Source organism: Rattus norvegicus, chromosome 16, assembly GCF_036323735.1.
Source record: "Rattus norvegicus strain BN/NHsdMcwi chromosome 16, GRCr8, whole genome shotgun sequence".
NCBI classification, from domain to species: domain Eukaryota; kingdom Metazoa; phylum Chordata; class Mammalia; order Rodentia; family Muridae; genus Rattus; species Rattus norvegicus.
In genome coordinates, this window is record NC_086034.1 from 77,820,838 (window position 1) to 77,835,105 (window position 14,268).

The 14,268-nt window shown below is 46.5% G+C and overlaps 2 protein-coding genes across 5 annotated transcripts in view; one reads left to right on the plus strand and one right to left on the minus strand.

Moving 5' to 3' along the window:
* The window catches only part of Mcph1 (microcephalin 1), a 202,523-nt gene that overhangs the window by 96,587 nt on the left and 91,668 nt on the right, over positions 1-14,268 (minus strand). The gene's annotated exons all lie outside the window — the stretch shown is intronic.
* Angpt2 (angiopoietin 2) overlaps positions 1-14,268 on the plus strand; it is a 50,482-nt gene that overhangs the window by 30,078 nt on the left and 6,136 nt on the right. Inside the window, exons 3-7 of the mRNA NM_134454.1 lie at positions 1,013-1,134; positions 5,469-5,701; positions 7,657-7,787; positions 12,558-12,659; positions 13,560-13,726. Coding sequence (NP_604449.1) covers positions 1,013-1,134; positions 5,469-5,701; positions 7,657-7,787; positions 12,558-12,659; positions 13,560-13,726 — 755 coding nt within the window. The remainder of the gene's footprint in view (positions 1-1,012; positions 1,135-5,468; positions 5,702-7,656; positions 7,788-12,557; positions 12,660-13,559; positions 13,727-14,268) is intronic.

A 14,268-nucleotide genomic window follows, 5' to 3' on the forward strand; every position in this document is an offset into this window, starting at 1 on the left:
GTGTGTGCCTGTGTGTGTGAATGTGTGAGTGTGCGTGTGTGTGTGTGAGTATGGGTGTGTGTATGGGTGTGTGTGTATGGGTGCGTGTGTGTGAGTATGTGTGTATGTGTGCATGTGTGTGTGAGTGTGTGTGTGTGAGAGTGTGTGTATGGGTGTGTGTGTGTGTGTGTGAGTGTATGGGTGTGTGTGTGTATGTGTGTTTGTGTGTATGTGTGTGTAGGTCAAAGGACAATTTGCAGGAGTCGGCCCTATCATGGGGAGACAACTTAGGTCACTAGGCTTGGTGGTAAGTGCCTTTATTTGCGGAGCCATCTTCCTAGGCTGAGACAATTTTTAAAATTTATCTATCAATTTTGATTCATAAGATGTTTATTTAATACCTCCATTTGTTACATTACATAAAATGATAAACTGTTACAGATGGAAAAACATAATGTACGACTTGTTACTATGTTTCCCTGACTTATTTACCTCAAAAGGATTTTGTCACTTATTTACTACAAAGAGATTTAAAGGTAATATAGTTAGGCCTGTTCCATGATACCAAAAATTTTTATGGGCATAAAAATTTTGCCAGGCCCAGATGGGGGGGAGCCCCTCCCTGCTGAGGAGCCACTGGCAGCTGGTGGCTGCTGGGGAGACAGAATTCTTCTCTTCCTTCTTTCTCGTTAAACTGTGTGGGCACAGGAAGATCTCCATGCTGCGGTGCATGGCCCCCACACCCAGACTCCCATGGGTAGCACTACTTGGACCAGGCTGAATATTAGAAAAAGAGTTGGGAGAGGCTGTGTTTGGGGGGGGGAGGAGGAGGGTGGAAACGGGGGCGAATTATGATCATTTTTATGGTATAAGACAAGAAAGACCACATGTCGAGACAAGGCAGGTGGGCTACTGAGTAATACGCCTTCTGATCACTTTGGTGACTGAACCAAGAGTGGGCACAGGTCACATTCATCAAGATTACATCACACCAATCAGGATGACAGGCAGTAATCCTGTTTGTTATATACAGGTACTAAACCAGACGACAAGACTCGAGTTGCAGCTTCTTCAACATTCTATTTCTACCAACAAATTGGAAAAGCAGATTTTGGACCAGACCAGTGAAATAAACAAACTACAAGATAAGAACAGGTAATAATGCTGTAACCTTTCTAGACACTCGGCTTATCTCATGTGACTAGACTCTATGTATGGCTTCCCCAGAATGGTGGATTAGCCTGGAGCATGTATGGGTCAGAAGCCCTGAGAACAAGAGGCAAGGAGAATTTGGAGAAAATCTCTGAAAAGAACCCGAATTCCTGATTAGTCCTGAATTTTGTTCTCGTTCTGTGCCGTTAAAGACTCTGCAGAAATCTTCCACATTGCCTCAACATCATGAAGGTTAATCTCCACAAAATACTGCTGGGCTGTGAGGTTAACACTGCCTGCAGTCATATTTCCTGGCCTTTGGTGGGGAGTTCTCACTATGTAGTCCTAGTTTGCCTGAAACTTACCATATAGACCAGGTTAGCCTTGGACTCACAGAGATATGCCTGTGTCTGTATTTCTTGTGTTCGGATTAAAGGCCCACACCACCATGCCTGGTGGGGATCTTGTTTCTTGCAAGATGAACCACACTAGGAGCCCTGGAACAGCCTCTGCTGTGTAATACTTCCTTTTTATAACTTAGGATGAGGACTGGAGAGAGGGTTCAGTAGGTTAAGGTGCTTGCCAGATAAGCCCGACGACCTGAGTTCAATTCCCAGAGCGCACATAAACACGGAAGGAGAGAACCAACTCCACCAAACTGCCAGCTGACCCTCCTGTGCAGCGGTGGGATGTGTCTACTGCCCAGCCCCCACACCCTCACTCACTCACATGTCACTCGCGTGCACTCATACACCAGTAAATACCTTTAAAACCTCTTGATAAACCAAAAGGAAAAGTTAACCTGAAACAATTGCGTTGATATTTAAATTAAATATTTAAAACCCTTCAAAATAATCTATGCAAGTGCAAACATCTGCTTTGCGTGTTTATTCCACCGGGGACACCTGAGGGTACAATGTCTGAGGTGCTTCCTTCCTTGTTTTCAGTCGAGACGGCATCTGACACAGAATGGTCTACACAGCACATCTCTCTCTTATCCAGAAAAGGGGATGAACAGGGGCTGGCTTCATCCTCGGAGTTAACCAAGAACTAAGCTGCAGTTAGTCTCTGTGTTCTCTGGGTAACCAGGTTTACCCTCACTTTTATTTAGGGGATGGAAAAGCAAATAGATTGTTTTTCCTCTCTGAACAGTTTCCTTTCCTATTTTGAATTCCCTGTCTGCACAGTAAGAGATGAGAACTTGGGACGGTAACCGAGACGTAAGCAATCTCATCTCCCCTTGGCAGGGCTCTCCCTGTAAGCACACCGCACACACCACCTCTCAGAAACCAGGCACTGCTCAGCTTCTTGAACACATTTCTCCCCAAGGCTTTAAAATCAGGTCAATATACCCACCGTGCCACCTACTTCTTCTCTGTAAACTCTCCCATCATTCGCGATGCACAGGGCCTTGGATCTCTAATCCACTTTGGACCCTGAAGTCCATGGATACTCCAGTCCCTTATATAAAAAGGGATGGCATGGCCCCAAAGCCTGCATAATTCCCCTCTATATTTTAAGCTGTCCCTATGTTGCTTATGGATAATACACAAGACAACATAACAACTGTGTTCAAAATTCTGTTGTATTACGGGGGAGTAATAACAAAAAAGAGGGTACAAGCTGAGCATGGATGAAGTAATTGAAGACTAGTGTGATGGACCCACAGATGCAAATCTGTGGCTATCAAAGGGTAATCGTATTCGCCACTGGTTTGCCTTTTTTCTCCAGAAAAGTTCAAGTCTTGCTCCTTATTTTATACCCACTGTTGGAATAGAATTTGCTATTCAAAGAAAACTGCTTTGAAATACACAGAAACTGCCACTACATTTTAAAATTCATCCCAAGGTTTGGTGTAATTTTTTTGTGAATCAAGGCTCTGCTCTAGAGAATAGTGTTACCGATCTTGGTGCAGCCTACTGAGGGTCTTGCTTACGAGATAGCCTGCAATCCACCCCTTACTGAAGGCCTTCATATCTCCCCTAGTTTAATTGACCTGAATCAATAGATACTGTGCCTTTCCAATAAATTAAAGTCATTTTGAGTTTATGATTAAACTGTGGAGTTTCCCCACGGAAGCACCTTGCCACACGTATCTAACAACATGGAAAGTCTCTCTTGCTCGGACCAACAGTGCTTCCTCACAGCTTGAACTGCTAAAGAAATCTGCCTGGGATGCTCCTCGTTGGAGCTGCCTTCCTGGGGATGGGTGCACGAACTCTGATTTACCATTATAAACCCATCAGTAACGAGAAGCACACGGAAGGAACAAGAATCTTACAAGCTGCGGAAATTGTCTTCTCTTCTGTTACAAATATGGGTTGGAATAATAAGTTTTCCCTGTCAAGAACCTCAGGAAAGCTCCTTGATGACCTAGATCTCCTGATGGTCTTTCCTGCCTCCAATTCTGACTGGCCTAAGACTTTTAATAATGTGACTGGAGAAAAACATGGGGTATTCCGCATTCTACAAGTGATTTTTCAACAATCTTCAAAATTTCTTCAAAGTGAAATTGCTCTCTTTATAGATTCAAGCAAAATTACAAATATTTATTGTGATCAGCATTTCCCTCCAAATCAGCGCTACTGCACGTTTTGGTTCACCAGCTGAAGATACTTTTACTGTGCATGCTCTTCATCTGCCTACTTCCTCTCAGAAACAATTAACTGACGCTGGGCTTGGTACCAGTGCCATGACGCAGGAAGCAGCCGCTGGTTCTGTGCGTGTGCTCAGAGGAAAGGTTTATAGTCGGGCTCTCCACTCTTCCGTTCCCCCACTGACAAGAGCAGCTGTCACAGGCCTTCACTGCAGGAGTCTGCTCCTGGAAGTGGTCAGTCTTAAATGTCTCACATTTATTTAAGCCTACACACTTGGAATTGTTTTCTCCAGTTTAATATATAGGAATAATTTTCAGTTAAAAATCAGTACACTCGTCCCCAGCTCCGAAAAAAAGAACCAAAAAAAAAAAAAAAATCAGTACACTCTTAACTGATCTCTGGGTAGCGATGCATCTTTATAAATCTTTATCATAGGATCAGAAATAACTACAAAATCATTAGTAAAGCCTTTTGAGACTTCTATGGCATAACTTTATCAAGGAATTTTTAAGCAGCTTTTCAGGGGGTTTGCTTAGGTTACAGGATTGAGTACCCACTATAAGAAACAGGCTGATTAAACTCCCCAGAGAAAAATGGATTCAAATAAACCAAACCAAAACCTTAAACTACAAGCAAACAAAAAAACAAGGAGTTTACAGTAAGGAAGAGCTGGCAGCAGCCACCTGGGTGTGTCTGTGGGCATGTGATTTACTGTGTCTAAATTTTACTTTTTGCTCATTTACTCCTTGAACATGAGGTGATAATGTTGATACTGGTAATAATACTGCTTAAGTGTTAACTACCAGCCTGCTTATACTTGTACACGCATTCCCTGGACCAGCCTCTTGCAGTGGGTCATATTAACCCAGTTTACAGATGAGGGAACCAATACACAACTGAATAAGTCACTTAATGTCATAAAGCCAGAGAGGCTTATGAGGGTTTAAACCTGTGGGTGACATGCACCTCCCTCATAGAATACCTGCCACATGGCATCGTGAGTGTCGTTCCTGTTATTATGATTCCTGTGAAAATGTAAATATTCTAGGAGAAAGGCAACACACAGCCCAAAGGTCCAACTCAAGCTCACCGCTCATACTCAGGAAAAGCACTCTGAAAGTGGGGCTTGAAATAAGGCCACCTCCCTAGAAGCCGTGGCAGGCAGTGCTTGTGACACTCTGTCTGTCACCTAGGCCCAGTGTTCTCCTGACTAGACACCACTGCACACTCCTCTGTCAGGTTTACCCACATGTACAACTACCCCTAAATAGTTCCCCTTGGTTTCACTGGGTGGTGAGAAATCTCCCTACTTAAGAAGACGTTTGTCTGTTTTAAAGGCTTCTTTATGTTTATGTGCAGAAGCTTTGCCTGAATGTAGGTATGCGCAACATGTCTCAGGAGGGCATCTGATCCCCTAGAACTGGGATTACGGAAGTGAGCATGCTCAACGCTATACATGAGAAAGTGGAGTTATGGGTAGTTGTGAGCCCTAGGGCTGCTGGAAACTGAAGTCAGGCCTTCGTCAAGAGCAGCTGGTATGTCTAACCACTGAACCACCTCTCCAGCCTCCAAAACGTCCCACTTTACACTGTGTGTTAACCAAACACCGTTGCAGCACAGAAGTCCAGGGAACAGAGAGGTTTCTTGGCTTTGGAATGGACGGGATTTTATCAAGTTCTTGGCTGGCCAGGCCTTGAGGCTTGTGGAAATCCCTTTACTTACAAACCCCTTCCCCTTAAGCTTCCTAGAAAAGAAAGTGCTGGACATGGAGGACAAGCACAGTGTGCAGCTGCAGTCCATGAAGGAGCAGAAGGACCAGCTTCAGGTGCTGGTGTCCAAGCAGAGCTCCGTCATCGATGAGCTGGAGAAGAAGCTGGTGACGGCCACAGTCAACAACTCAGTCCTTCAGAAGCAGCAGCATGATCTAATGGAGACGGTCAACAGCTTGCTGACCATGATGTCATCGCCCGACTGTGAGTAGTGCTCCTCATTCTGATGACCTTCGGTCAGCGGACCCAACACTCCAACATGGCCTGCCTTAGGTGCTTCACATAGCAGCACAAGAGTCTCAGCCAGCAGAGGCCCAAGCACAAAGTGGGGCAAAGAGAATGGGGGAGGTCACATCCTATACTAATTGCTCACGAAGCACAGACCCCAGTTCTGGTGCGCGGTCATGGGCACATGTATACATGTGTGTCTAGAGGTCTGTCCTCAGGTATCCTCATTTTGGCTTTATACACAAAGCCTCCCTCTGTGACCTAGAGCTCCACAAGGAGCCGCAGGGATGTACCCGTCTCTGCATCCTCAGCGCTGACACCGTGGGGCTGTGCGGCCACATCTGGCTTTGTTTATTTGATGTGAGTTCTAGAGCTCAAACTGCAGAGTAAGCCTTGTACCGACAGCTATCGCTGATTCAAAGCTGCAGAATTCTCATCTTGAGTTAGTTCCCTCATAGGTCAGATGGAGGAGGCTGGCAAGTATTAAGCCACAGTGACTCTTTCTTCCTTTGGCTTTCAAACTGGCACACTGCCCTGGGCCCACAGGAAGGCTAGACACGTAAGGGAGAGGCACAGACATGGTTGGCACCAAGGAGGCACCAGTTCCCATTGCTGACATACCCTGAAAGATGTTTAGCCTTCCTTGTTAGCTTCTTTTAGTTCATAGGGGTGAGGGAGGAAGAAGAGAGTCTTCAGTCATTAATTAAAGATGTAATACTATCTCTGTAGTGTTTATCTGTAGAATTTTTTCCTAACTGACTTTGCCCTCATTCTTACTGTGGTTTATTTCACGATGTCCCCTTATTTGGTGCTTGTGAGGTGTGGGGTGGGGGTGGGGGTGTTGGGTGGCTGTGGCAAGAACTGGAAGTTGAAACAGGAATGGCAGAACTAAAATCTGGAGGGAATGTATCAGCATATAAGGTCTAGATTTAAAGAGTTTAAAACATGTAGACAAGTAGGCATTGTGCTCCCACAAAGGTGCAGACGCTCAGGTCACACTCAACGCCCAGAGGTCACTAAGCATGTCCACTCGGCACTGGATGTGTGTGGTGCCTGTGGAGGCGCATGTGTGCCTGGGCATGCAGCAGAGGCCGGGAGAATATGCGGGTGTCTTCTCTTGAGTCGCTCACTGAAGCAGAGCTGGGCTGACAGCTAACGAGTTATAGTAACCTTGTGTCCCAGCCCCAAGCCCTGGGGTTACTGGTGTGTGCCGCCACATTGGAAAGTTTTATATGGGTGCTAGGATCCAAACTTAGACCTTGAGCTTGCTCAGCAAGTACTCTGACCTAACACCAAGCCCTCTTTCCAGCCTTTCCTTTAATATTCTAAAAAAGATGAAAGATTTAAGCCTCAGACATACTAAGAATGGTCCGTGTGTATGTTCCAACTTCAATGGGAAAACGCCAAAGGGACCTGGGGTGATGGTGGAGGGAGTAAGGTGTCTCCCTTTGTTGTTTTACAATGTTTTCCCAAGTCTAGTCAAGAAGGAATTCTTTTTAAAGGAGTGGTTTATTACAGCTCATTATGAAGTACCCACATTACACACCGTTCGTTTTAAGAGGGAGTAAGAAGCTGGCAGGATGGCTCAGTGGATTAAGGTGCTGGCCACCAAAACCCAATGTTTATATCCCCAGGACCACCATGGTATATGGAGAACTGACTCCCCCTGTGCCATGTCGTGTGCATGTACGTACACACACACACACACACACACACACACACACACACACACACACACAAAGTGTAATTTTAAAAAAGTTAGCAAGAGCCGTTTGTACTAATTTTCCAAGCTGACAGCAAATATGCTGCAGGAGTCAATCAAGGCCATTGCAGTCTGCTTGCTTACACGAGAGCAACTGTCTACGTCTTGAAGAACAGGCGTCTCTCCAGTCAAAAACCCCATTTCAATGCCTGCCGCTTTTTAAACACAGATAAGAGCTCTGTTGCTGTCCCTAAAGAAGAGAAAACCACCTTCAGAGACTGTGCAGAAATCTTCAAGTCAGGACTCACCACCAGTGGCATCTACACGCTGACCTTCCCCAACTCCACAGAGGAGGTCAAGGTAAGACGGGATGTCCCACGGCAGCTGTGGGGGCTCCCTGTTTCACTGTACGGGCCACGGAGCCCCTGGGCATCCATGCCTCCTGCCCTTCCCAGGCTCCCACTGAGGGCTCTGACAGTGCTGGGTACAGAACATGGATGCTGAGCCGATGTCTGCCACTCTGCCTTCCCCCACAAGCATGTCCTACTGAAATGAGCTACATCCCCCAAGGTGCTGACATCATCTCATTAATTTTAATGAATAGATCTTCTTCAAACTGAGGCTGGATTAACCAGAGCCTATCTTTCCGTCATTTTACTCAGCAATAGTTACACTTTATATTGGAGGGAGCTCACTGAGAACACACCCAACACAACAGTTAAGAAGGCCCTGATCTGCACACATTTCCCCTTCTCATCAGAGAAACTGTAGATAGATAGATGTGCTTAGCAGTCAAAGTTTAATAAAGTCAGCACAGTGAATCCTTTTCTCAAGAAAATCACAGAACAAAAATACTTTTAGTGCACCGACAGACTTCTTCGGTTCTACTGGCCACTCTTTCCATAGACTGCACATGGGCTGGGCAGAGCACACGGCTCCCGCACCTTCAGTGTCTGGGCTGCTTCTTGCCAGGATGCTGCCAGTTTTCCCATAGAGACAACTGTTCCCATATGGAGCTGCTCACAGGGTGCCCAGAAAGCTTAGAGTCCCATAGCTCAGAGTGGGGGACTAGGGCCCTATGTAGTGCAGCCCAGAAGACCTGGGCATGCTGCCCTGGGGTGCCGTTCTTTTCCCTCTCGTACGGGGGCGTTCAGTTGGGTGGTTGCTCCATCTGTACAAAGTAGACAGAAACCCTGTCCTGTCGGGCAGGGCACGTTAACACAGTCACACTAGGCCCTCCTCGGGCAGCCTGGGAGACTATCTCAGCAACTCATGTCCCGGGGCTTCTCTGAGAGGTCTGGTGAGGTCGTATGACATCGCACGAGAATCAGAGCTAGAGAATCATCACACTGCACCCCTCTGTGTGTGGCGTTTGGACAGATATGGCTGCATCTTTGCAAAAGCCAACAGGACTCCAAAACATGCACAGGAAGCTGTGTCAAAGCAAAAGTTTCCAGGGGCTCTTGGAAGTAGCATCTTTTTGAACTCGGTATTATCTTCAGAATTCAACATGGTATCAAAGAAAAAACACAAGTGCTTAAGAGTTTAAAGATGTGGAATTTGAAACAGTAACATACACTTTGATTATGAATTAAAAAATGAATATTGTGCTATTTAGAATAATACTTTCCAAAGAAATATAATTCATTCATGCTGCTTTAAACCAACCTTGAAAATTGGTTAATGTCCCTGATGGCCTAGAGGCAGAGCATCGGCGGGTGGGGTGGGGAGGAGAGAAGCTATACAGCTTGCTGCAGACAAAACCAGCAACCCCAGGGTGGAGTCTCCACTCTCCTATGCAGCGTGCCAACACAGCTCGTGCAGGACGGTGTCTGTCATTAGATGCCTGCATGTTCTTGGCCTGGTAAGAATGGGGACAGGAACCCCACAGCTGACAGAGGCCACAAGCACACTGTAAACACTGTGGAACTGGAACCATGCTGTCACATAGTCACACTGCTCTGGGGACGCTCTTCTGGGTGGGTTCCTTTTCTGCCAAACATCATGCTACCCTCACAGCTTGACAGGCACGGAGACGTGAAGATCCAGTGCTCTGCACTGTGTGTCTTGGTCATGGTTAGAGACAGACTTATATTCCCTTTAGCTATTCTCAGTAAAAAGAAATCCGTCAACACAGCCAGGCATAGTAAAGTTTTCAAAACCTCGACTTCTTTCCCAAAATACCAGGTCTACATGTGGAGAGGCAGCTTAGTGGGTGGAAGTGATGGCTTTGCAAGCCCCAGTGGCCTGAGTGTGACTCCGGGGTCAGAAGGTGGAAGGGGAGAATCGACTTAAAGGTTGTCCTGACTTTGACTTGCTTGCTTTCCCTTCACACCCACGCATGTTCACACCCGACCCACTCCCTCCCACCCCCCATGCACTAAGAAAAGACAGGTTTAAAACGTAAAATAACTGGGCTGTATTGTATTGTTACTTCTAAACTTCCCCCCAGACTTGAGGTTCTATAAACGACAGTGTGCTCTGGTGTTATTGCCCCGTCACCCCACTGTCCAGGGTGTGATAGAACCAGAGATGGCCCTGGAATAAATGACACAGGGAGCCTGCACAAGAGGTCACAGAGACAGGGCATCTAATGCCAAGGAATTAGTTCGAAGGCTTCAGTATGGCAGCTTTACATCTGATCAGTGGACGTGGCCCTTGCTTAGGTTTCTGTGTGTAGGCTATACACTGCACAGGGCATCCGTGAGAGGCATATGCATGCGCCTTGCCAGTTAGAAGCACAATTGTTTCCTTCCTCAACCTTCTTAGCACAAGACTCCCAGTGCCATGGACGTCTGTTACTGATTCATTTCTCCACGGCCTGAAGCTGGAGCACAGCACTTAACTCAAGCATCACCTGCTGAACAGCTCAGGGCCTCGGGTCATTGTGCCAAGCACAGGCACAGGCACGCAAATCAAAAGCACTCAGTTCCCCCAGGTTTGCTTTAATGGAAGTGGTCATGCCCTGGCCCGAGTGCTGCTTGCTGCCTTTCAGATCCTGTCCTGATCCTTGTCAATATTTCTACTGAGCATCTCCTGACCACGTGAATCGTCTACGAGAATATTATCTCTTTTTCCAAATTTCGCAGCTCAGTGAACCATGATTCTCTGTTTCTCACAAATGCTTTGTTCTTCACTTCTTAACAAGCTGGACAAAGCATTAGGAGAATGTTCTGGTAACTGTGCCATGGTCCCTGATGGATTCAAAGAGAATAAAAACATGGTTCATGTAATTTATTTATGTAGTAGCAGTGACCCTCAATGTTGAGAATCTTGCTTTTGACTCCCACAAGATAAAATGATTCTCTAAACAGCAAAGAGCCTGCTTTAAATATCATCAAGCAACTAAGTCCACTGTGAAGGTTTTATTAGGACAAGGGTGGGCTCACTACAAACATTTCTTCCCATTTACCAGCAAGCCACTTAGGATGCTGGGGAGTTAATGTGTGCACAGCCACTGGGTCCTTACCCTGAGTGAGATTTAAGAAGACACTGGGATAGAATGCTGCAGCACCGGTCAGCTGGTTGATCACAGGCAAATGAGACGAATGATCCCTCATGAACTGACTTCAGTGTGGATCTGTCATATCAAAAGTTTCAAGGTTCTCTGCTTTGGGCAGCATCATGGCATGGGAAAGACATGACATAGAAATTAAGGAGGCCATATTCAAATCCCACTCGCCTGCTGGCCCTGTGACTAACCAAATGAATCTGTGCTAACTCAATCATTCCCAGATGTCAGCATGGTGTGAGACAGCAACTCGTGTGAGCTGTCTGACAGCTCACATGCCGGAGAGTGAAATGGTGGTCAACTACACAAACCAGTTCCGATACATGGTGACAACCGGGGTTCCTTAAGTAAATGTGTCCTATGATAACCAGGAGAGTCCCTCCAGCAAACGTCATGTGTTTTTGAGTAGTTACACTGAGGACATAGTGATTATGTTTCAAGCCACTGTGTCTTTCTAAACTCTAGTCCCTGGGGAAGGCAGCAGGTGCTCAGGACCTTTGTGGGGAGGTAGAACACTTGGTAGAGAGAGGCCTCAGCAAAGCAGTCCACTAACGGTCAAGGTCCATGAGCAAGAGAGGCAACAACATGGCGGACAACATGGATTCTTTCGGGTTTGGTTCCTCATAGACAATGTGAAGAAACAGAGTGAGGCTCGTGTGGCTCTTTAGTTCTTATCCTAAATCACAAACACGGATTTAAGTTAACCCTGCAAAAATGGTCATCCTTGGTCTCCAAAGACCATGGCACTGAACGAAGGAAGAATATTCATAAGTGGTTGTGAAGCCTAATATTTCTACCACATGTGCTTCAGGGAACTATCCTATTTTCTGGAAAATGTTTTTATTTTTGGTTCTACTGTAATCTCATAATTGAAAAGTATTTATATAATCTTATTGTCAGGGGCTTTTAATTTTTACAATAAAACTCCAGCTGAGTTGAAATTAAACATGCAGGCCCAAAGAATTTTGTGTTCTAGGCAAAATTTTTAAAGACCACTGAGGCAGTTTAAAAGCAGAAATAAAATACTGGGGAAAAATGCCACAGGCATTAAGGGAAGTGTATAGAAGCTTGAACCCAAACCCCTATGTCAGAGCTGCCCAGCCAAGCTGGGTCACATGGTGCTGGCACGCCAAACCCCCACCCCCCACCCCAGGCCCTCACAGGCAGGAGAAACTTTTTTCCCTGTACACAAAGGAAGCCCAACAGCAGGAGAACATGGCAGGAGTTTGGCATCTTGTAGTGAAGAAGCTGTGACTTGACAGAGTGAGTGTAGCCGGCAGGGAGGGTTGTCAATGCTTTGAACACAGGACTGCGGTTTTCTAAAGAGATGGATTTGAGGAGAATCTGCCACAGTATCCCAGTCAGAGAGAATGGCTCTCAAAACCAATTATGGTGTGGGACTCTGTGGCCAGCACACGTGATGAGCAGGAAGTTCCGTTTTCACCAATGTGTCATGTGATTCGACTGCTTCTCAATCATCACCATTTTAAATCGCTCTAAAAATCTGACAGCAAGGATTCGCTCCAGCGGGTATCACAAAGTCCTCTGGGGACACCTCACTGCTGCACAGACCTGGGTCGCCGACGTTCAGCCTGCAGTAACTGTGTGCTTTCCTGCAGGCCTACTGTGACATGGACATGGGTGGAGGAGGGTGGACGGTCATCCAACACCGGGAAGATGGCAGCGTTGACTTCCAGAGAACGTGGAAAGAGTACAAAGAGGTAAGGAAGTGTGCTAAGAAAGTACTTTCCCTTGGGAACTTTAATTCTTTTCAGAACTTTTAATTAACACACATTCAGAAGTGACCAATGGCTTCTGAAGAAGTTATTCATGATATAATTCTTTGTGCCCAGCATCTCTATCTCTCTCTCTCCCTCTCCCTCTCTCTCTCTCTCTCTCTCTCTCTCTCTCTCTCTCTCTCTCTCTCTCTTTCTCAAGAACCACTGCAGTTGAAGAAACTGGAATGTAATACAGAGCACGCCGGGCAAGCTGCTGGGCTGTGAGGCTTCCACAGCATAAATGTCCCTAGGACAGTCACGTTTCATGGTACTAGATCGGTCCAGCTCTTCCCCCCACTGCATCTCTGTTCATGGCTATGGCAGTGGCTTTAGCTATGTAACAGTTACATTTCTCTGAGAAGAGCTCAGGTCACTAAAATTGACTTAAATCCATTTCCTGAGCTGTCGAGATGACTCGTGTATGAAATGCTTGCTGTGCAAGAGTGGGGACCTGAGTTTGAATCCCCAGAACCCATTCAGGGCTGAGCACATTGGCTCTCATCTGTAATCCTACAATAAGGTGAGACAAGGACAAGTGACTTTTCAGACCCCTGTGGACCAGCTGGCCTCAGAGTCCTGTAGTGGTGAAAGGGAAACCTGCCTCAAATGAGGCAGAGGGTAGAGCTGACACCTCGGTGCTGGTGACGTCCATAGCCGCACAGTGGCATGTATTTACACCCCCTCTTCTCTCTCAAAAACTAAATGAAAACATCTTTCCTGTGTGTGAGGCCTTGCATTTGTACCGAGCAGGGCAATGGAGTACCATCTGCTGACTGCATGATAAGGGAGGGGTTTCGAACACAAGGACAAACGGGGGACTAACTGTGCTGCTCTCGGTCACAGGGCTTCGGGAGCCCTCTGGGAGAGTATTGGCTGGGCAACGAGTTTGTCTCCCAGCTGACCAGTGGGCATCGCTACGTGCTGAAGATCCAGCTGAAGGACTGGGAAGGCAGCGAGGCACACTCTCTGTATGAGCACTTCTACCTGTCCGGCGAGGAGTCCAACTACAGGTAAGTCGCCACGGAGGGAACCGGACCGCCTTTCTGTGTCATTATCCCAGACTTTCATCCAGCCAAGATCCACAGCCAGGTCACATGGACTGCTGTTTCCCAGGGCCACTGTTGTCTCCCAGGTTCTCTAGCTTTAAGATTCTAGCTTTGGCTAGTGCCATGACTCACCAGTGTAGCACTCCTCTAGCACGGTCTCGACCCTAAACTCGGTCCCTAGTGCTGAAAGATGAGCAGACAGATAATTGAAACGGATGGGCAGATCATAGATTTCTACCCGTGGCTAAACGATGTATAGAAAACTGTGAGGGCGTTTTTGCATCTGTTGCTTTCCTGTGTGTGCTTTGAGTGGAGATGCTGTGTGGCAGGCCGTGTGTAATTCACAGCACCCCGCAGAATTAGTGAACACGAGATAACCCTTTGATAGATACCGTATGCAAGAAAAGACAGACACCGGGCCGTACGGTCTTCTTAACCTAAGATATTAAGTTAGCCTGTGTTTTGAAGGTCAATCCCAAATTAGGAAGCAGAAGGCACATCTGAGT